The sequence below is a fragment of the Hibiscus syriacus genome, unplaced genomic scaffold, assembly GCF_006381635.1.
Source record: "Hibiscus syriacus cultivar Baekdansim isolate YM2019G1 unplaced genomic scaffold, ASM638163v2 tig00116962_pilon, whole genome shotgun sequence".
Lineage (NCBI taxonomy): Eukaryota > Viridiplantae > Streptophyta > Magnoliopsida > Malvales > Malvaceae > Hibiscus > Hibiscus syriacus.
Genome location: NW_024063488.1, coordinates 3,769,254 through 3,792,405, shown reverse-complemented (window position 1 = coordinate 3,792,405; position 23,152 = coordinate 3,769,254). Strand labels below are relative to the sequence as shown.

Sequence of the window (23,152 nt, the reverse complement as noted above, 5' to 3'; positions counted from 1 at the left end):
GGATCCACTTATACCTAGCGTAAAACTTTTAGTTTTATACCTTTTTAGGATCGTTGAATGAGTGTAAATCAAAGGTCGAGATTAACTAATTGTTTTTTCTCCAGTGAATATCTTTAAATTCATTCTAAAAAATGAATCTTATGATTTTTAGGGATTGATGCTATGTCAGTGTGTCGTTAAGCCATTAACGACAGAGTGACATAATTGCAGTTAAACTTAGACGTTAGTGTTAAAATTGACAAAATTAAAACGTTGGTAACATAAACGAGCATGAGCTTATAGGTGAGTGATATTTGAAGTATTTTACCCTTTATTATATATGGACCCCAAATATTGAAATCTTTGATTTATGCTTTATTTTTATTTAATCAAATAAGAATATAATTAAAAAAGCATAACAATATATATTATAACAATTATCCTTACATATGTAATTATACTATTATTTTAGATCCGATTGAACAAATTTCACCATAAATCTAAATTCGACTAACTTTTTTATAAAAATCCAACTTACCCAAACTAAATTTCTTTATATATATATATATATAGTTAACCCTAATAAATAAGGTTAAATTCAAGTTAAATTATCATCTTCCTATTGGGTTTAAACTTTTTTTCAATCCAAAACCATTAACAATAATGAACAACTTTATTAATTATTGTTCAAAATTACATATATAAATTAATAATTTTAGAGTACACCTATTTGCCTAATCTTTTAAAACATTTATCTAAAAACCTAAATATAATTCTATTCAAAGTTCAAGGCAACTCCCGTAAAACTGAAGACACCTCTATGTGTCTTCATTTTTGTTCAACAGTATAAAAACAGGGAAGACGTATTATGTTATCAGCAACTCTCTAGTTAATGTAGTATTTATATCATCTCGATAAATAATTTGAACGATACCTAAATTCAACCAATAGTTTTTTCAAAAGCCATACAACAACAAATCAACCGATAATGGATAGTTTATTTTGATTGATTTTGACGGAAAATCATATCGCTTAATTTTATATTATTTGAGTATTATGAATATTTTTAAGAGATTTTTTTTAACTTTTTAGTTGTAAACCTAAAATCTGTAGTAATGTAGTTTTTCAATTGTAATCGAAAATATTAGAAATTTATATAATTTTTTAAATTAAACTGACTAACATTTTAAATTAAAAATCATTTTAAATTAACCTTAAATTAATCCACCGTACAACATAACTATCTCATACTAAATTAGATATTTATAAGTACAAAGGCCCCACCCCACACATCTACTTCAAAATATTGTTTGGTCCTAAATTGAAAAAAAAAATTTTAATCATCAACGTGTAACAAAAAAAAAAGTGCTATGGAATCATTTCTATTCTTAGGGCGACAATACCTGTACTTTTAGGTTATATTAAATGTTTCGAACGAGAATATTAATAATATTTAAATGAATAAACTTTTAATAAGTCCCTATATTAAAATGATAAAATATCCTCTTAAAATGATAAAATTATGATTTAATTTTAAAATTATAGAGTTATAAATTAATATAATGACAAAATTACACTTTGACTCCCATAAAAATTTATTATCAATTTTGACACCTAAAAAAGCTAATGACTTCCCCTTTAGACGTAGAGTTTCTTTCGTTATAAATAAAATAAAATGAGAAAATATTTAGTATGGTTTAAACTCCAATGTCTTCCTTAAATAATTCGAATTTGAATAGTTTAATCTATAAATATACATAAATTAAATTTATTTAAATTTATTTGAATAGTTTAATCTATAAATATACATAAATTAAATTTATTTAAATTTAACTCCATTAAAAAATAGTTGGGCTTTTCAGATGTATGTGACCCAATGAACCTACCATGGGAAATGCCTCTTACGACATCTTGACTATTCTACATAAAACAATTTATTAAAATTTTATATTACTATGTATCTTATGCTAATGGCAAATTTATAAATTTTAGAAACCGAAAACATATTTTCAATTGAAAATGTAAACAGAATATTTAAAATATATAATAATTTAAAATTTCCAATGAGGACTACCTTCACCCACCTGTTTTAATCCAGTTCTGGTCACATCTCTTACTTCAAAAATGAACTTGAGTTGTCTATAAGAATAATATAATATATTAATGTCGCATTAAAAAGAAATTAAAGAGCCTTATAATTTGATATTGTACGTCTTATTGAATATATCTTTGATAAAAATAATAATAATTTCATAACACATGCATGAACCACCAGAATCAATAATTAAGATATTATCTTGAGAATAAAAAAATGGTTCAATTATTCAAACAGAAAAGAGTTATGAATATCTGTCATAAAAGCACACGGAAATGAATCCTAGTCCAAATTCAGTGCTGTCTAGTTCAAGTCATTTCTGTCATGAGTACCATTGCTACGTGACCAAATGTTAAATTAACAAGTTGGGATAGTCAACTCTCTTTCATACGTTGGGATAGATATGCGTCGAGTTAGATTAAATTTTTAATCGATTTAAATTTGATATGTGAGTATTATATTTTTTTCATTGTCATTCAAGTTGACCTAAATTTAAAGAGGTTCCATTCAACTTTAAATCTGACTGAATCTTAAGGTAAAAAAATCACCGGACTTAATTTTAAGGTAAAACATGCACCCCACTAACATAAATATATATAGATAGATATAATTTTCACTTCTATTAGCTAAGATAGGGTTCTAATTGAAAATATATATAGAAGAATATCAACGTAATTATTCTTAAATATATAATAGATAATTTGTATTAATTACTATTATATTCCGATCCGACCTAATCCGACATAATTTGAATTTTCAAAGAAAAAAAAACCCCTTACCCCTATAAAATCGGAGATACAAAGACTAGTTTGAGCTCCCTGTTTATTCATAAAAAAGAGAGAGCTAAAAGTACAATACAAATGTCCATGAATCATACATAAAAGATTACAAACGTGTATACATATAACTACTTGATATCGTAGATTTCACCTACGATGCTCCGATTCTTCGTTTTTTCTTAAAGTATCATTGTCCGACACACGAGTATGGAAATATGACCTCCAAAGACCTCCGCATCTGATAATCACACCCTAATCCGAGTAACATGTTTTCTGATCATATCCTTGTCTGACACCGACACCCGAGTCTGAGTAACATTGGTTTTCACCTCCTATGAGGATTATGCAATGATTTTTGAGATCCCTCAAAGAGATCCAACAAGTAATCCTGCAGATCTTCAGCATTGTACCTGATGTGCTTCTCACCAATGTGCTGCATTTGTCTTCCGACAAATGTCCGATATGCCTGGATCACTTTCAGGGATGTTGAAATCCGTAAATCTTCTCGGAGATGAAGGTCCGGGATAACCCATGCCGTCTGTGTTTTATACACGTCTTCGAAGCAACATAAAAGCTCCTCATCTCTCCTTGAGAAGTCCTCGAGATCGAGCTGTTGCTGGAATTGCTCTCGTCTTTCAGTACGGAGAATAGTACTCCAGGTTGCTCTCTCATAGTCCATCGCGTGTTGCTGGAATTTCCAGTTGTGCTTTCGGATCCACTTGTCTCCCAATATAGACTGGACTTCCGAATTTTTAACCTTTTGAACCATGTAATGGATGTTGTTCATCAAAAAGAAGTGCTGCAGTGAAGCATCCCTATATAATTTGGATTTCTCGTAGAGGTTGGCTTCTAGGATTGAAGTGAGTGATTGCAAATGTAATGCCATTGGAGAAAGACCACCGGAAGAGTCATTACTCGTACATTCGTCCTCCGTAGCATGACTTGAGTCCGGGGAGGGTGACCTTGCCACTTCTCCGTCCTCATTCTTGAAGAGTAAATTTAGGGCATCTTTATAGTCTACAAGAAGCCTTATGTAATTCATAACATATCTGGTCAGGGGGTGATTTCCCCCTCCTGCAAAAGGGTTTGCCGATGTGTTCGATGCGACAGCATTCTTGAATTCGAGAAACGTTGCCCTTACGGAGTCAGCCAATCTCTTCAAAACCTCATAGTACTCGATTCTAATGCACGAACCAGCTTCACCCAAAACAATGCATCAATGTCCGGAAGAAGAATCTGCAAGCACCTCATACACGTCTAAAAATCGAACTAGCTTTTCCGGTTGATGAGAGCTGATAGAGATGGCCTCAGCAAAGTTCAGAAGCTGCAGCATTGGAGCCTTTGCAGCCTCAACAAAACAAACTGAACCAGCCGATCCGAGCTCCAAAAAGATCTGGTCACAGAGCCATTTCTCGCTGGCAAGATTTGGCCGGACAAATACCTTCATAGCTCGAACCCATCTCTTGATTTTCGAATTCAAGGTACCCCACTCCATCTTCAGCACATCTTCAATGCTCAATTTCTCGATTTCAAGATCCAAAAGACACTCATCCAATGCATCCTTTCGAACAATGACATATGCCTGTCGACACTCATGATCGTAGTTTGACATGAACATCGAATTGGCAATGCATTTAAGATCGTGAATCACATCAGGATGAACCAAGTCAATGATACAGTCCTCTGATGTTCGGCCGATGCTATATCTGCGTGCTGACTCCTCAAAAGAGTCATCCCCGAATGAAACCAGTGACCCACATCGACACTATCATCCTCACTCGACCTAAACGACATGTGCTCGGCTCAAATGGTTGCCTATGCTGAACAAGCAAGTACTTAAACTCTTCCTCAAGCCTCTGCATCGCCAACTGAAGAACATCATGAGCCCTACGCAACAACTCTTTCTCGTCTTCTCCGGTCAAGCACCGACTCTCCAATTCTTCGATCAATTTCTGAGCTTCTTTGGTGGCATTCAGATACTCAGAAGCTTCATTGGGACCCGAATCAAAAATCATGGGCTCGTCAGTCTCCCAACTCATAATCTTTTCCTCGACAACACTCAACCGTTCTTCAATCCCAGATTCCACACCCTCAACAACTTCATCCTCAATCATAGCCATATTCGATAACTGACTACCGAGATCTGCTAATATCTTCTTCACATCTTTCGTGAGATTCTTATTCGATCCCAATGCTCTCACTATATGCTCTGCAGCAGCAATCAAATTTTCCTCCCCTTCTAATTGTGGAGCCACTGATTCATAATCCCCCATGGAAGTTCAAAAACAAAGAAACCCTAAACTGACACTGATTCAGAAACAATGAGATGAAACCCCAAAATTACTTCGTAAAAGCAGTTCTAAACTACTATCTGCTTGAAAAATCCAATGCTATTCAGAAGTTCCAGCTAATTCAATCTAGAAATTGATAAAAAAATGGAAACTTAAAAGAAAGTAATCAACATGAAAAAGATCAAAACAAGCAATCATACAAGAAACCCAGATTTTAGAGACCCAAATCACAACAAAACACAAATTCAAACACAAAGAAGCTGGAGATACATGATGAAGCCATCAAAAGAAGAAAGAAAGCTCTTTCTGTAGCAGGACAAGACGAAAGAGAATAAAGTCATTTGAATGTACGGAAAGTACAAGGGAAGAGACTAACCTGAAAACTGGGAGATTTGGGTAGGCTTTCAAAGAAGGGAATTGCAGTTTTACTTAGCAGCTTTTTGCATCTATTTGTGGGAGATTGCAACATTTCCACGTTTGTGGCTTTGACTAGTTTTGTCCACGCGTAAGAAATTGGTATGATGTTGAAAAGACCTTTAAAGTTTGCCTTTTTTCAATTATACCCTTAATTTTTTTCTTTGATAAATTAATCACCAAAGGTTTTTTTTTCTGTGAACCATTTGGAAAACGTTCGTTTATTAAGTTAAATAAATAAATAGAAATAAAATTTTATGTTTATTTAATAAATGAACGAACACGAATTAAGTTATGTTTTGACTTGTTAATTTTTACGAACAAGCTACCTTGAAAGCTCATTAAGTGACTCATTTATAAGCTTATTTATTCGGTTCTCTTTTTCTTTTTTATATTTTAAATATTGGAGAAAATAGAGACTAAACTGAAATTTCATCATTTTCCTTTGACTCGGAAATAAAAGGATTAAAATAAACTAATGAATATGTTGGTAAACGTTAAACAAACCAAATACGAACACTTTCAAAAATAAATAAACGAACATAAAAAATTTATCCATATTCGTCTATTAAATGAACATAAATTTTTTGTTCACTCCTTTATTTAATTTAATAAATGAACATTATACAAATAAATCATAAATAATTCGTCGAACATTATATTCATTTACACCCTAAATTATAGCCCATAGCAACACGAATTTGTTCGATAAAGTGGAAAGTTTAATTTTTTTTTTCACTCAACCAAACATAGTTCATCAGATATCATCTCTTAAAAATGATTGTATGAACATTATATTCTACCATGGCAAATTCATGAAAAAAGCTTAAGCAAATGCTTCAAGACGGGTATAAAATTCTTCCACCGCAAAGAATGAAAGTAGTAATTTACATAGTTGCAACTGTCAAGACTTGTGATAGCTCATCTCATTCCGATCGAACTTCATAACACTGAATCGAACCAAAATCTCCATCTATTTCGAGTTCACAGTCGGACCTTCCTAAGAAACAGCATCATTGATGGTCACAGATATTGCAAGGTCCGGTGGAAGGGTCTTACCGGGACAATTTATGAGCCACCCCTTTAACTTAGCTTCCAACTCTTCTTTGGAGACAAACTTCTCTTCTTGTCCAGGTTCTAGTAGAACATGGGTTTCTGTTCTGCCATTCTCCTCCTGGTTGCACAAATCTGATGAAAAATAAACCGAGTAAAGATACCCGAAGACCGAAATGAAAGAAACGGTAACAAGGTGAAGTTTTTAAGAGTTTCGAATGCTTCCTATTCATACTACACTTCCGAGTCACAGGTTATTGAGAATTGATGACATTTACAATTGTTACACAAAGAATTGGAACTGCTTAAACGAGCATATACCACGTAACTAAGGAAGATTTGTGGTGATAGACTTGAAATGCAAATAAGCATTTGGAAGAAATATTTACCATATGGCATTGCGATGCCCGTTACCCACGGGATTAAAATTCTCAGATCCGCATGCCGGACTTGCTTGAAGAAATGATGTAAGAGTGTAATTCGATAAGAAATTACCTGCAAACAATGGAAGTGATGACATCATCGGCAACATAGTATATATGACCCATCTCACTTGTAATGGAAGTCATATTCTTTGAATTCTGGTTATCAATTTGAACAATGTGCTTTCTGTATAAGTTTTTAAAGTTTATTCAGACAATTTCAGGTCAAATTTATTAAGACAAGATTTTTAATTGTCAACAACAAATCAGTAAACTCCATGTTGGTTCCACAGATGGCGAACTTACCACTCCCCACTGCCTATTTTTTCTTCCTTTTGTTCTATGTAGAGACCAACCACATTGAAAAAGGTTGATGCTGCAATAACTGAACAACAGTCTACTCAAATTGTAGCTAATCTGTTGTTAATAATGAGCTCAAACCCCTATTTATGGGTCATATTATGACACGAAATTACTCGTGAATGACATCACAGCCATTCAATGAATGTCATATCAAGAAAAAAAATAATGTGTGAATCCGATGCTAAAAGCAGACGATTTCATACTGCTTTCTGTGCCTTGAACCAAAGTGCAAATAGAATGGCTAGAACTCAACATTACCAGATTATACAGGCTTCTGATAGCAGAAGATAGTAAAATGACAAATAAATCTCGAGCTGATTCTTAGCAAGGGCTTCACGATCAGTTGCAGAATCTCTATACGAGGCATCCCCCAAACCAAATTTTGGGATTTGCATAAAGAAGAAAGGTGTCAAGGATGCAATGGGTAGCTCGAAGGCAGTTAGCAGCAAATAATTTCATCTTCATCAGGAAACAAAGTATCATCTCTCAGAGGTTCGTATCCAACATCCTTCATATGATCTACTAGCATGATGATCAATTCATATATCTTTTCAATCTGAGAATGGCCCTCATCTTTCACCACAAACTCATGTCGTACATTCCTCACCTCAATCCAACTATAAGCAGCTTCTTTTCTTAGACCTCTCTCCTCCATGAGCCTTTTCACTGCTCGGGAATCATCCCATCTTCTAGCTGCCGCATAGACATTTGATAACATTATATATCTGGCAGCATTTTTTGGTTCCAGTTCAAACAGAGCCTCCGCTGCCTGCCTAGCAAGACCTAAGTTATCATGGATCCGACAAGCACCTAAAAGCGAACCCCATATGCCAACACAATTCGTTCCATTAAGAGTTCTCTTAATCATATTCATGGCCTCCTTAAGCTTGTTTTTCTTTCCAAGCAAATCAATCAAGATTGCATAATGATCAGACCTAGGGGTCACACCGAAATCCTTTTCCATCAAGTCCAAAATCTTCATTCCTTCAGAGATTAGACCTGCATGACAACAAGCAGATAATGCCCTGAGAAATGTTACGTGATTTGGCCTTACATTTGCCTCTATCATCATTCTGAACACAATAAGTGAGTCCTCTCCATGCCCGTTTTGAGCAAACCCGGTTATTAATGAGTTCCATGAAACAATATCCTTCTCATGTATCCTCTCAAACAGTAATTTAGCTGAGTTCATGTCTCCGTACTTGCAGTACATGTCAATTAAAGCATTAAATACAAACAGGTTCAAAAAATCACCTCTGCTGCCAACTCTAACTATGTGCGCATGGATCTGTTTACCTTTCTCAATAAGTGCTAAATCTGCACAAGCACTTAAAACAGCAACAAATGTGTAAGCATTAGGCTGCACCCCTTCATCCAACATCTGCCGAAAAAGATCCAACGCCTCCTTTCCACAACTATTTTGAGCAAAACCAGTGATTAAACCAGTCCACGATAGTGTATTCTTAATCGGTGTTTCCTTAAATACACGAAAAGCATCCTCCAATCTTGAGGCTTTAGCATAAGCAACCACCATAGAAGCCCATGAAACCACATCCCTTTCACTCATTTGATTGAAAATCCTATACGCAGTATCCACTTCCCCACATTTCCCATAAGCATCAATCAAAGCATTGTAAACAATCAAATTCATATCCAAACCAAAAACAACCGTAAAGCTATGAACTTGACATAAAAATCTTAGAGCACCTAATCTAGCGCAAGCACCAACAATACCAACAGCCGTACAACTATCAATAACCATACATTCCTTCAGTGTTTTTTGGAAAACGAGTACCGATTCCTTGTAAAACCCGTGCTGGGAAAACCCAGAAATCAGTGAATTATAACTAACAAGGTTTCTCCTTGGCATTTGATCGAGCAACTTGCAAGCCCTATCAAAGTGGCCACGTTGGATAAACCCAGAAATAAGAATGTTCCAAGAATGGCTGTTTTTCACCAGAAGTTCATCAAAAGCCCTTTGGGCACTTTTTGTTTCTTTGAATTTTGAGTACATGGCTATAAGATGGTTGGTTATAAAGGGTCTAAGAGTCAGAGCCTTTTTGATGAACTGTGAATGTAAAAGCAAGCCTAGGCTCAAGTTCTTGCTTTTGATGGCTTTTGAGATGAGAAATGTGAAAAAATAATCAAGACCCAAACCTTTCATTGTTGTTCTCTTTTTTGTGGTTGGGAGTTTGTTCTACCTTCTGAAATTCATGAAGATTTTTTAAAAGTGCATTCACAGATTAAAGATAAGCTTAAATGGGCAAAGCTTACGGTTTATAGAGTTGATGAAACCCATTGTTGAAAAACTTTTTCTCCATTAAATATAGTGTTTTTCTTTTTGGTGAAATGAGTTCAAAATGTTGAGAAAGAAGATATGTTGTTTAAACACAAATTTTAGGTTTTTGAAGATGTCTAATTTACATATGTGACCTTAAGTTACTGGTATATTCCCTTTACAGTCCTCTTTTCTTTTTATTGATTCCAATAATTATAATTATAACTTTGTACTGAAGTAAACTTTATTGATTCTTTATTGCAAATTAACTTTATTTATTAACAAAAAGATAAAACTATATTGTGTCCTTAATCATTTTTCAATATTCTAATTTGAAGTCCAGATCCAAGGTGTGGGCACGGAAATTAGAAACCTTATAGATTGATGCAATAGATTAGTACTGATTTGAAAATGTAGTTAAAAGTAGGAATATTTACGTAAATAACAAAAGTTTTGTACCCTTTCTATAGTTTTCCCATGATATAAACAAAAGAAACTTCTAAAAAACAGAGAAAGACGAAAGCAGGAGTCATTCATTGCGGAATTCTCTCTCCCCCCAAACAACCCGAAAAAATAGGGTTAGGGTTTTAAAGAACCCAAACCAGAAGTAAAAATACCCAGATTTATATCATCAAACTCTTGTTGAAAACCCCTAAAAAAGAAGCTCCTTTTAAGGTTTTCTCTTTGGAGTATCCTTTGAAAAGTTCATATAGAAAGATGGGTTGCTTTTCAGCTTTAGCTCTCGAGTGGCAGCCATTTTTCTTAGTCTTCTGTGTACTAAGCTGTGTCGTTTTCAGTGATGATTCTTCAGACAACGATGTTCTTCTCGAGTTTAAGGAGTCTGTCTCAGATCCTTCGGGGCTTTTATCCACTTGGTCTGAGAATTCCCATCACTGTTCATGGTCTGGTGTTACATGTGACAAAAACTCCAAGGTTTTGTCTCTTAACATAACTGGTTTTGGGAATGGGCCAAAAGGTAACAATCTCAACAATTCAGCTGGTTCTTCTTCATTTTCTTGTTCTGATTACAGTTCATTTCCACTTTATGGTTTTGGCATTAGAAGGAACTGTGGGGAAAGTAAATGGAGTTTTTTTGGAAACCTGTCGCCTTCCATTGGAAAATTGAGTGAACTTAGGGTTTTATCACTTCCTTTCCATAGATTTCACGGTGAAATTCCTTCTGGAATTTGGGGCTTGGAGAAATTGGAAGTGCTTGATTTGGAGAACAGTTTGTTATCTGGCAAATTACCTGTTAGCATTTCTGGGTTAAAGAATTTGAGAGTTCTTAATTTGGGATTTAATAATATTAGTGGAGAGATACCTGGTTGGCTTTCGAGTTTGAAGCGAGTGGAAATGTTGAACTTGGCTGGTACTCTTGTGAATGGAACCGCTCCTGCATTTCTCGGAAGGTTTAGAGGTGTTTATTTGTCGTTTACATGGTTGGGGGGGTCATTGCCGGCTGATATTGGTGAAGATTGTAGGCTTGAGCATTTGGATTTGTCGGGGAACTACTTTGTTGGATCGATTCCTGCTAGTTTGGGGAAGTGTAGTCGGTTGAGGTCGTTGTTGTTATATACCAATATGTTTGAGGAAGGTATTCCAGGCGAAATTGGTCAGCTTCAGAATCTGGAAGTGTTGGATGTTTCAAGGAATAGTTTGAGTGGTCCGATACCTGTTGAGCTCGGGAATTGTTCTGCTTTGACTGTGCTTGTGCTTTCAAATATGTTGAGTCCGTATGATAACCTTGCCATGATTAAAGGGGATGCAAACTATGTAAACGATGATTTTAATTTTTATCAAGGTGGGATTCCAGATGAAATTACAAAGCTTTCAAAGCTGAGGATATTATGGGCTCCCAGAGCAACGCTGGAGGGCAACTTACCGAGTGATTGGGGTTCTTGTGATAGCTTGGAGATGGTAAATTTGGCACAGAATTTTTTTTCCGGGAAAATTTCAATTGGTCTTACTCTCTGCAAGAAGATGAGGTACCTTGACTTAAGCTCAAATAAGCGCCTTACTGGAGAGCTTGTTGAGAAACTTGCAGTTCCTTGTATGAGTGTCTTCGATGTCAGTGAAAATTCCTTGTCGGGTTATATCCCAAGATTCTACAACCAGGGATGCCCTGATGTTCTTACCTCAGATTCATATTCCTCTGAACCCTTCAACCCATCTTCCGCGTATTTATCATTTCTGGCTAGTAAAGTTCATGCCGGAACATCTAGCGGATTTCTTGGCAGAGAGGGTGGTCCTGCTGTGTTTTACAACTTCAGAGCTAACAACTTCTCTGGGAGTGTCTTGTCAATGCCGATTGCGCCACAGAGATTGAACAAACACATTTCTTATGCATTTTATGCCGGTGAAAACATTCTCAGTGGACCATTTCCTGGAAATTTGTTTGAGAACTGCAATGGATTGGATGCACTGTTTGTAAATGTTAGCTACAACAGAGTGTCTGGTCGGATTCCTGATGAAATCGGTAAACTTTGCAAATCTCTCAAGTTTCTGGATGTGTCTACGAATCAAATAACTGAGTCGGTTCCCCCGAGCATTGGAGACTTGGTTTCACTTGTTTCTCTTAATTTGAGCTGGAACCTGTTACAAGGCCTGATTCCAAGCAGTTTCAGTCAGATGAAGGATCTCAGGTTTCTTTCTTTGGCCGGTAACAATCTGACTGGATCTATTCCTTCCACACTCGGGCAGTTGCAATCTTAGAAAAGCTGGAGCTGTCGTCAATTCTCTTTCTGGTGAAATTCCTGAAAGTCTGGCTAACTTGAGAAACCTGACTGTTCTTCTGCTCAACAACAACAAACTCTCAGGGCGAATTCCCTCTGGTTTAGCAAATGCGGCTATGCTCTCTTCTTTCAACGTGTCCTTCAATAACTTGTCCGGGCCACTGCCATTGAGCAATAATTTGATGAAATGCAGCAGTCTTCTCGGAAACCCTCTTCTCCAGCCTTGCCGTTCATACTCCTTAATTCCATCTTCAGACCAAGCAGAGTGGGATTCACAAAATTATGATGCATCTCCACCGGAACCTGTAACTCGAAAGAATAGAAATAATGGTTTCCGTTCCATTGAGATAGCGTCAATAACATCTGCTTCCGTCATTGTTTCTGTTCTTCTGGCTCTTGTTATTTTGTTCGTATTTACGAGGAAATGGAATTCAAGATCCAAAATCAGCACCACCAAAAAGAAGTGACTATTTTCACCGAGATTGAGGTCCCTTTGACATTTGACATTGTCGTGCAGGCCACTGGGAATTTCAATGCTAGCAACTGTATTGGGAATGGAGGCTTTGGGTCAACTTATAAAGCTGAGATCTCTCCTGGAGTTTTAGTGGCAATAAAGCGGCTTGCAATAGGGCGGTTGCAAGGCTTTCAACAGTTTGATGCTGAAATTAAAATCCTTGGGAGGTTGCGCCACCCGAATCTTGTCACTTAATTGGTTACCATGCCAGTGAAACGGAGACATTCCTTGTATACAATTATTTGCCAGGCGTAACTTGGAAAAGTTTATTCAGGAGAGGTCCACCAGAGCTGTGGATTGGAGGGTACTCCACAAGATTGCTTTGGATATAGCCCGTGCTCTTGCCTACCTACACGATCAATGTGTTCCACGAATCCTCCATCGTGATGTCAAGCCGAGCAATATCTTGTTGGACGATGATTACAATGCTTATTTATCTGACTTTGGTTTGGCCAGACTTTTGGGAACTTCAGAAACGCATGCTACCACTGTGTTGCTGGAACATTCGGGTATGTTGCTCCCGAATAGCGATGACTTGCCGTGTTTCTGATAAGGCCGATGTATATAGTTATGGGGTGGTGCTCCTTGAGTTACTCTCTGATAAGAAGCTTTAGATCCCTCGTTCTCTCATTACGGAAACGGTTTCAACATCGTTCAATGGTCCTGCATGCTCTTGCGACAAGGCCAAGCCAAGGAGTTCTTTACCGCAGGTTTATGGGATGCAGGTTCCCAAAATGAATGGTAGAAGTTCTGCACTTGGCAGTCGTGTGTACAGTTGATTCTCTCTCAACTAGACCTACGATGAAGCAAGTAGTACGACGGCTGAAGCAACTTCAGCCACCATCGTGTTAGGTTCATGATAAAAAAGCTTGCGTTGATTGACATAGTGCTCGTAGGAGGTAAGCCCCACGGCTTGATCATTATCATCCCGATCGATCCTTTGGTAGAGTTCTAAACTGTAGCTATTGCCCACTTGTAAATTGTAACAGTTTTACCCCTATTTTTCGATGCTATTTCTTGGATAAAAGGGGTTCACTGATGACTGCTGATGGATACAGATTTTTTCTCTTCATCCAAATTCTAAACTTGTAAGTTTCATTTGATGTCTAATAATAGAATAGAGTATTTCATATATATTACACAGATTATGACTGGTGATGTTGCTCCATTACATATAGGAGATCTAAAGCTAAATCAATGCCTCTTGCACTTGAGATTTCAATGATCATATATTTCTATCACAATCACCTTTTTAAGGGTCGTTGAATGTTAAATGAGTAGAAATGACTTGAAATAGATAGAAATAGACCGATAATTCGTTAGATAAAAAACGATTGAAAGTTCATTTATTTGAAACCTGCATTTCTCTTTTATTTCCTCAATCCTGGGCGTTTTTCCAAAAAAAAAAAAAAATACCGTTGATCGGTATATTTATCGATCTAACACCGGTCAGATTATATTTTTCGATCTAACACTCTTTGTAGTAATGCGAGCCTTCTGCAGCGCGCTATACGTTGATTTGGTGCCACGTGGGTAAGACGCCCCCTTGCGACGCGTCTTATGCTGACATAGATTACACGTGAGTATGGCGGGGGTAGGATGGTAATTAAGGGTATAGCGTGCCGAAGGGCCGCGCCTTACCTGTGATTCTGACATGCGTCAGAAAGGCGCGGCCCCTGCGACACGCTATACCCTTAATTACCATCCTACCCCCGCCCGTTCACACCTATCCCTACCTATAAATACCCCATTCTCAATCACTTTTATCACACCAAATCCTATCAACTTCTCTCAAATACTCTTATATTCTCTTATTAAGGTATATTTTATTATATTTAGTATTTTTTAGTAATTTATTTAATTATTTTAATTGTTTAATATTTTATTTAATTAATTTTTTTGCAGATATAAAATGTAAGGCGGTTTACTTTGGTTGGATGGAAATCGTATATTTCGACACTTTGCTGATACGGTAACATTGTAACGTTTTAATTAATTAATTAATTAATTTATTTAATGCATGATTATTAGTTTAAAAATTAATTTGTGTAATTATTTATATTTTAGGAGACAGACCGTATATTAGATCCTTTTATTATGAACCTTAAGTTAGTTATATCTACTCGTGTAATGTCGTATTTAATAGAGGCTGGATTCGGTCACCTAGGTAGATATCAGGGTCATTGTAAGATAGAACCATACCTTATTTCTGCCTTAGTAAAGCGATGGAGTTCGGAGACCCACACATTCCATCTTACGTGCAGAGAGTGCACGATCACGCTTGAGGATGTTTATATGCATCTGGGGCTTCCAGTGGATGAAGGTGTGATATCAGGGATAGCTTCCGATTCTTGGACTACTTTGTGTCGGATTAGTATAAGACGTGTCTCAGAAAATTTTAACGGTGGACGGATACCGTTAAATTGGTTAGATGCCAATTTTCGGGAGTTGAGCGAGGATGCGTCTGACGATGGAGTTAAACAGTATGCATGGGCATGCATACTATAGCTGATAGGATGGTTGCTGATGCCAAACAAATCGCGCAACCAAGTTCACTGTATGTGGTTGCAACATCTTGGCGACTTTCATCTGACCGGATCACTCAGTTGGGGCTCAGTAGTTTTGGCTTGCTTGTACAGGGAGATGTGTCGAGCTATTGACTACAGGCGTAATACTATCGGCGGATGTCTCCTGCTGCTGCAGTTTTGGACATGGTATCGATTGTCCTTTTTATGTCCCGTTGTCAAGAACACATTCGTATTTCCGCTACTCCTAAGGTAATTATAAAACTGATTTTGTATATTAATAAATTTATACAGTGAATAAGAAATTATTTTTCTTGAATAGGTGGTCTACTGATAGGAAAAATCATCAGGAGCTACTTGATGATTTAGAAAAAATTAGGGTGTTAATCGATCAGAAGGTTGGCACACATGTATAAATTTTAATGTTTAAAAATCGATTTTAGATTATAGTTATATAATTAGATTATTATTTTGATAAAAATTATATATATATTTGTTTTAGTTTGAATGTGTGACATATTCTACTGATGATGTGAGGGGTGATTCCATCTGAGTTGAGGAGCCCATCAGATGTTTGGATGGCGACGGTCCCCTTGATCTGTTATGCGACCGTCGAGTGGCACTCCACTGATCGCGTGCTCCAGCAATTTGGTTTTTTTCAACCAATTCCGGAAGCACCTCGCAATATGGATGAGTTGCATAGCACAGATAGACGCGGCAAGACAGATACAGATTGGCTGGTGAGGCATCAACGTTTCCCCATAGAGAGCCAATTTTACTTGACCTCTTGATGGTTGCTGACGGTTATTACGAGTGGTTCAACAGTAACAGGAAACCGTTTCTGCTTTCCGAGGATTCACGAGGGCAGATCTTTCCGCGACGTCGATAGAGACATGCACCGACACAATACCATCGTCCCCCGACTCGTAGACGGAGAGCAGGTGCTTCCGGTTCATTCTCAGCTGCACCAGCAGGACCTTCACAGCAGCCACCGTATCCAGCGACTTACATACTGCAACCATATATGATGCCGCCACCGCCTTTCCATTACCAGATGTCGCCGTCTTCACCTGCTTTTATGACCTCGCCGCTGTAACACCCCCAACCCGTACCCGATCCGGATATGAGTCAGAGATACTACATTGACTTTAAAACACAACTTTTAACAATAATAGCAAAATATTTGAACTTATATTAAGAAATACGATAATATACATATTGTAATATAAGTTTACCAAATATTCAGAGCATAACAACTTAACCCTTAATTACATGCCAACTGCCATTTACATAACAAAATGACCTACTGATTAAGTTGCTTCTGATCTGGTGGTTGCAGGAGTAATGCTGTCAAGCTGCTTAACATGTCTCGTCTACTTTCTTGGATCCTACGTGTGAAACACTCACACGCTAAGTCATCGACTTAGTGAGGCAATGTAATAATAATAACAAAGCAATGTAATGACCATGTCATAATGATATGAAATGAGATGCAAACATGTACTTAATCAATGTAGTCTACATCATCAATATCCATACCTGTAAGCATATTACTTTAGCATTCATGATTTTGTATGAATAAGTTTATTGGCCCATGATATCATACTGAGAACCTAATGTATCTGAGTAATGTGAGGTTGTGCACTATGCTGTCACCACAGCTCGTATAAATGCCCGAAGTGCCGCGTAGAATTGCACCGTAGTGCCATATAATGTTCATAAGGACCACATAGAATTCCTTAAGAATCATATACATATGCTAAGGATCACATATGTGTCTCACCAGACTTCACACATGTTCCAAAGAATATATATATATCCCGAAAGACCGCGTAGAATATTGTCCCGAAGGACCGCGTAGACCCTCTACCCTTGGCATGCCAACTATACCTATAGTTCTCATCTACATAACATGGGCTTTTACATTTCACGTAGTCTATATCGCGTAGACATGTAAATTCTTACCTTTTCACATAGCTCATAACTTTTCCCACATATTCATGTCATATAATGCATTTTATATGAACTCATGTCATGTCTCATAATACGAATATGCTCATGTACCAAGATATAAAATCTAGACTTATCACAAGTCTAGAATTGAGTATATTTCTATAATTATGCTATGCATATGCACTCACTTATATTTCTTTGCCTTTTCCTTGATCGATCCTACTTGTAGATTGTTCCCGAACTCGTGTAGGCTCAGTATCTACATAATAATTCAATGATACTTATTAGTATACTAATTAATATATTCTAAACTATCATTCCTTAGACTCATAGAAAAGCCAATTTCATCCTTTAATGAAGGTATGCATCGATGCACTACTGATGCATCGGTGCATAAAATGCATTCGATGTTGTATTATTACTGGGATGCATCGATGCATGACTTATGCATCGATGCACTAATTGCATTCGATGTTTCTATTTTAAAAGAGTGCATCGATGCATTACCAATGCATCGATACAACTTCAAATAATTTCTGGGTTTTAAACTTTATGCATCGATGCACTATGAATATGCATCGATGCACTCTGCCCAGAATCCTCTTTTATGCCCGAAAATCCACTCTTTTCAGCTTAATACTTCATATATCATCCTCTTTCTTATTTCCTAACTTGCATACTCTTACTTAAGCTAATTATTATCCATTAAATATTTCTAAAACTTATAAATCTAATTCTCCATGTAGAATTTAAGAATCTAACCCAAATTCCAACATGTTCTAATTTGAATTCTAACACCTCATACTTCTTAGTTAGCTTATTGACAAGTCAAAAATCTTATTCAAACTTAAAAAACTCATCCATATCAAATTTCATCTAAAAACTCATTTTCCAAATCTATCTCTAAAACATTTATCTTGTTGTCTTAATGTCATATAAGCTTTCCTTTAGCTTATATAACATCCAAACTTCATTTCCAGCTAAACATCAAAGAAACTACCAAGGTTCAAATTCTTACCTTAAACTTGGGTCTTCACGTTTGGAAGAAGAGAAGAGTGAAGATAAGAAAGAAGGAAGAAGAATGAGAGGATTCTGGAAACATTTGTTTCCTCCACAAGCCCCACGTGGGTTATAATATACCCCATAACATTTTTTTATAATTTTTTCCTTACAAATGACCATTTTGTCTTTACATTCATTTCATATTTACTAACCATTATTTTTAAACTATATTATTCTACTTTAATCACCAAATGTTGAAACTTTGTAAATTAATCACTAACCCGACATGGAGGATGTTACAAATCTCCCTCCCTTAAGAAAATTCGTCCTCGAATTTTCAATAAGAAAAGAGATGGGGATACTGATTCCTCATATCCTCCTCACGCTCCCATGTTGCTTCCTCACTTTGTGATTCTTCCATAAACTTTAACCAATGGAATAGTCTTATTCCTCAATTGCTTACCCATGAGCTAAAATTTGAATCGGTTCTTCATAGTCAAGTCAGGTCAACCTCAATCTCTTCTGGTGTCACGATATGAGAGGGATCAAATCTATATCTTCGAAGCATTGAAACGTGAAAGACATCATGTATCTTTTCCATCTCAGGTGGTAAAGCTAGCTGATATGCTACAGGTCCTACTCTCTTTACAATCTCATATGGTCCAATAAACCGAGGACCCAATTTTCCTTTTCGACCAAATCTCAACACCTTCTTCCATGGGACACTTTTAAAAACACTTATCTCCAACTTGAAATTCAATTTCTTTCCTTTTAAGATCAGAATAGGACTTTTGCCGATCAGAGGCCACTTTGAGGTTATGCTGAATTTCTCGAACTTTCTGTTCTACATCTTGAATTAAATCCGGACCAAGAACACTTCGGTCTTTGAGTTCATACCAATTTAATGGAGTACGACATTTTCTTCCATATAATGCTTCATATGGGACATCTTTATACTAACTGATAACTATTGTTGTAAGCGAACTCTGCCAGCGGTAAATACTTTTCCCATGATCCTTTAAATTCCATTACGCATGCTCTCAACATATCTTCCAATATCTGAATAGTTCTCTCTGATTGCTCATCAGTCTGAGGATGAAAAGCCGTACTAAAGTTTAAACGAGTCCCCAACGCTCCATGCAAAGATTTCTAGAATCTAGAAGTGAATCGAGGGTCTCGATCAGAGACTATGGAAACAGGTACTCCATGCAATCTAATAACTTCTCTAACATACAGCTCTGCATACTTTTCCATAGAGAAATCCGTTCTAACCGGAAGAAAATGCGCTGACTTAGTTAATCGATCAACAATTACCCATATTGATTCTCTTTTTGTTCGGGTCAAGGGTAACCCCGAAACAAAATCCATCGTAACATTTTCCCCATTTCCATTGAGGAATGAAAGCGGTTGCAATAATCCTGATGGAACTTGATGCTCGGCTTTGACTTGTTGACATATCAAACACTTAGACACAAATTCGGGATGCTTCGTTTCATCCCTGACCACCAAAATCGATTCTTCAAATCCATATACATCTTGGTTCCACCCGGGTGCATCGTTACGGACTGCAATGAGCCTCTGTTAATATTTCTTTCTTCAAGTCGTCATTGTCGGGTATTACAATTCTTCCTTTACAATATAGATTTCCATCTGACTTAATCTCAAAGTCTTTAATCTCTTTGTTCTTTACTTGTTCAATTCTTTTCAAACACATTTCATCTTTACCTTGCAATTATCCTATTCGTTCCAACCATGCTGGTTTAAGGGTTAATTCTGCACAAAGACCACCGTCTCCCGTTAAAGATAATCTTGCATCCATAGCTCGTAAAGCTGCAAACGTCTTCTTACTCAGAGCATCTGCTACCACATTAGCCTTTCTGTGATGATAGTCAATTATCACATCATAATCCTTTAAGAACTCTACCATCTACTTGCCTCAAATTCAATTCTTTTGAGTCATCAATACTTCAGGCTCTTATGATCCTATATAAGTAACAACGCTCCCCATAAAGATATGACGCCAATCCTGAGAGCGAATACTACAGCAGCCATTTCTAAATCATGAGTGGGGTAATTCCTTTCATGTGTTTCAACTGTCTCGATGCATACGCTACCACCTTTCCTTCTTGCATTAATACACACCCCAACCCGTTATGGGATGCGTCACTGTATACTACAAATTCTTGCCAGATTCCGGTTGAACCAATATCGAGTTTCCGTCAGAATTCTCTTTAAAGCTTCGAAGCTTTCTTGACATTCAGAAGTCCAAACAAATGGTACGTTCTTTCTCATTAGCTTTGTTAGAGGCAGCACAATCATCGAAAAATTCTTAACGAATCTTCGATAGTAACCGGCAAGTCCAAGAAACTCCGAACTTCATACACATTCTTAGGAACTTCCCAATCCATTATAGCTTTAACCTTCTGAGGGTCTACTCTAATCCAACTGCCGAGATCACATGCCCCAAGAAAATTACTTCCTTTAACCAAAATTTACATTTGGACATTTCGCATAGAGATTTTTATCCCTGAGAATGCAACACTAGCCTCAGATGTGTGCTGTGCTCTTCAATGGACTTCGATAAACCAGTATGTCACAATAAAGACAACAACAACTGGTCCAGATAGGCTGAAAAATCCTGTTCATGAGATCCATGAAAGCAACAGGTGCATTCGTTACTCCGAATGGCATTACGATGAATTCATAATGACCTATCTCGTTCTGAAAGCCGTCTTCGGAATATCTTCTCCCTGGATCTTCAATTGATGATAACCCGAACGTAGATCGATCTTCGAAAATACCGAATCTCCTTTTAGTTGATCAAACAAGTCATCAATGCGCGAAGGGGATACTTGTTCTTGATGGTCACCTTATTAAGCTGTCGATAAATCAAGACTATTGATCCATCCTTCTTCTTAACAAATAACACCGGAGCTCCCCAAAGTGACACACTTGGTCAATAAATCATTTTCTAATAATTCTCGCAATTGATTCTTTACTCTTGCAATTCCTTCGGAGCCATCCGATAAGGTGCCATTGCAATTGGAGCGGTTTCCTGCATTAATTCAATTTGAAATTCTACCTCTCTATCCGGAGGTAATCCTGGCAGTTCAGCAGAAAAACATCAGGGAACTCTCGAACTATTGGAATCTCCTCTAACCTTTTCTCTTGAGCTCTTGAATCAATCACATTGCAAGAAAACCCTGACATCCTTGTAGCAATAATTTCTTGGCAGACATCACTGATATTACATTTGCTAAAGGATTACACATTTCACTGATCACATTAACTTCTATTCCTTTTGGACTCTTTAGGGTTACATTTTTCAATCTACAGTCGACATTCCCATAATAATGAAACAACCAATCCATTCCCAGAATTACTTCAAACTCGTCAAAGGGTAATTCCATCAGATTAACCGGAATTCAATTCCCTAAACCTTTATGGGCACCCCTTACAGACTTTGTCCACCTGAGTACTATGCCTAACGGATTAGTTACTATCATCACATTACTCGTAGCTTCTATAGGAATCCTCAACTCCTTTACTAACTTACTTGTAATATAAGAATAATTAGAACCCGGATCAATCAGCACCAATACTAATTTATTATACAACTGAAAAGTACCTGCTATAATATCAAGGTCATCACGGTCTTCACTTGTCTTTAGATTGTATACCCGAGCAGTAGATCGAACTTCAGGTTGAGCAGAGAATTCAGACGGGTTCCTTCCTCTGCCTCTTCTCTCCTCTTTGTGAGGAAGAACCAACTCTTCCAGATGGTGTAGGCTCACCAACAATCAATGGACAATCCCGGATAAATTCCGGCATCTCCGCATCGAAACAAGTCCCAGCAGCCATACGACAAGCCCCATATGGTTTTTCCCACAGTGCTGACACTGTCTCCCTTGACTCGGAGTAGATCTCCCAGCACCAGATTCCACTGACTGCGTCTGTCTAGGTCTTGCCTGACTTACTCCCCCTAGCAGACGATACAACTGATTCTGATCTAGCTTGTGATCGAAATCCCGAGTCTCTTCCCCTTTTTGTTGGTCTCTTCCCCTTTTGTTGGTACTGAGCTAGAGGAAGTAGTCGTCCTCTTTGATGTCTGAACTCTTGAGTCCCCAAATCTTTCATTCTGAGCCCTTTCAAGAGCTTTTGCACGATTGATCACCTCCTGGAATGAGGACAAGTTTTAATACTATCAACATTCTTTAAGTCTAGGGCGCAAGCCCTCCACGACCATTCGCAAGCATCTTTTTCAGTAGGCACAAGCTCAGCTGCAAACCTGCTCAGCTTATTAAACTCATTCGTACTCATATACAGAGCGGCTCATCTGCTTCAAATTCATAAACTCATGCTTCATTTGTCGGATAAACTGATCTCCAATATTTATTTTAATTCTTCTAAAAACAAAGACCAAGTCAACTGGTCGGTTGACATTCTCATGGTGACGTTCGTCCACCATATCCTCGCCTGACCCCTCAGTAAAGATACAACTCCATCTAATTTCTCCACTTCGAAACAGTGGAGACCATCTAACATGATTTTCAAATCATTCAACCAAAGATCCGCTGACACTGGACCTTCCTCAACTCTCCCTTAAATTCGGGAGCTCCTAAACCTCTCAACTCTTTTGCTACATTTATCTTTGAGTTAGTGGAGCAGAAGGTTGAAGACGCGTCAAAATAGCGTCTAACGTTCTGAAGAACATATCTTGATCTTGCACAGGCACTCCTTGAGATGCCTGTT

The 23,152-nt window shown here is 37.2% G+C and overlaps 1 protein-coding gene and 2 pseudogenes across 1 annotated transcript; 1 reads left to right on the top strand and 2 right to left on the bottom strand.

The window, feature by feature from the left end:
* Positions 1 to 2,915: 2,915 nt before the first annotated feature.
* Positions 2,916 to 5,470, bottom strand: LOC120190628 (annotated as a pseudogene).
* A 1,563-nt stretch (positions 5,471 to 7,033) lies between these two features.
* LOC120190188 (pentatricopeptide repeat-containing protein At2g13600-like) lies at positions 7,034 to 9,721 on the bottom strand. The gene is made up of 2 exons (XM_039193302.1): positions 9,598 to 9,721; positions 7,034 to 9,305 (listed from the first exon to the last, which is right to left on the bottom strand). Exon 2 carries the CDS (start codon positions 9,264 to 9,266, stop codon positions 7,836 to 7,838), a length of 1,431 nt encoding a protein of 476 aa, XP_039049233.1. The 5' UTR covers positions 9,267 to 9,305; positions 9,598 to 9,721; the 3' UTR covers positions 7,034 to 7,835.
* A 477-nt stretch (positions 9,722 to 10,198) lies between these two features.
* Positions 10,199 to 13,991, top strand: LOC120190501 (annotated as a pseudogene).
* The last annotated feature ends 9,161 nt before the right edge of the window (positions 13,992 to 23,152 follow it).

Excerpts from the sequence above, each read along its gene's own strand:
- LOC120190188 (XM_039193302.1), bottom strand. The coding sequence starts at position 9,266 with ATGCCAAGGAGAAACCTTGTTAGTTATAATTCACTGATTTCTGGGTTT.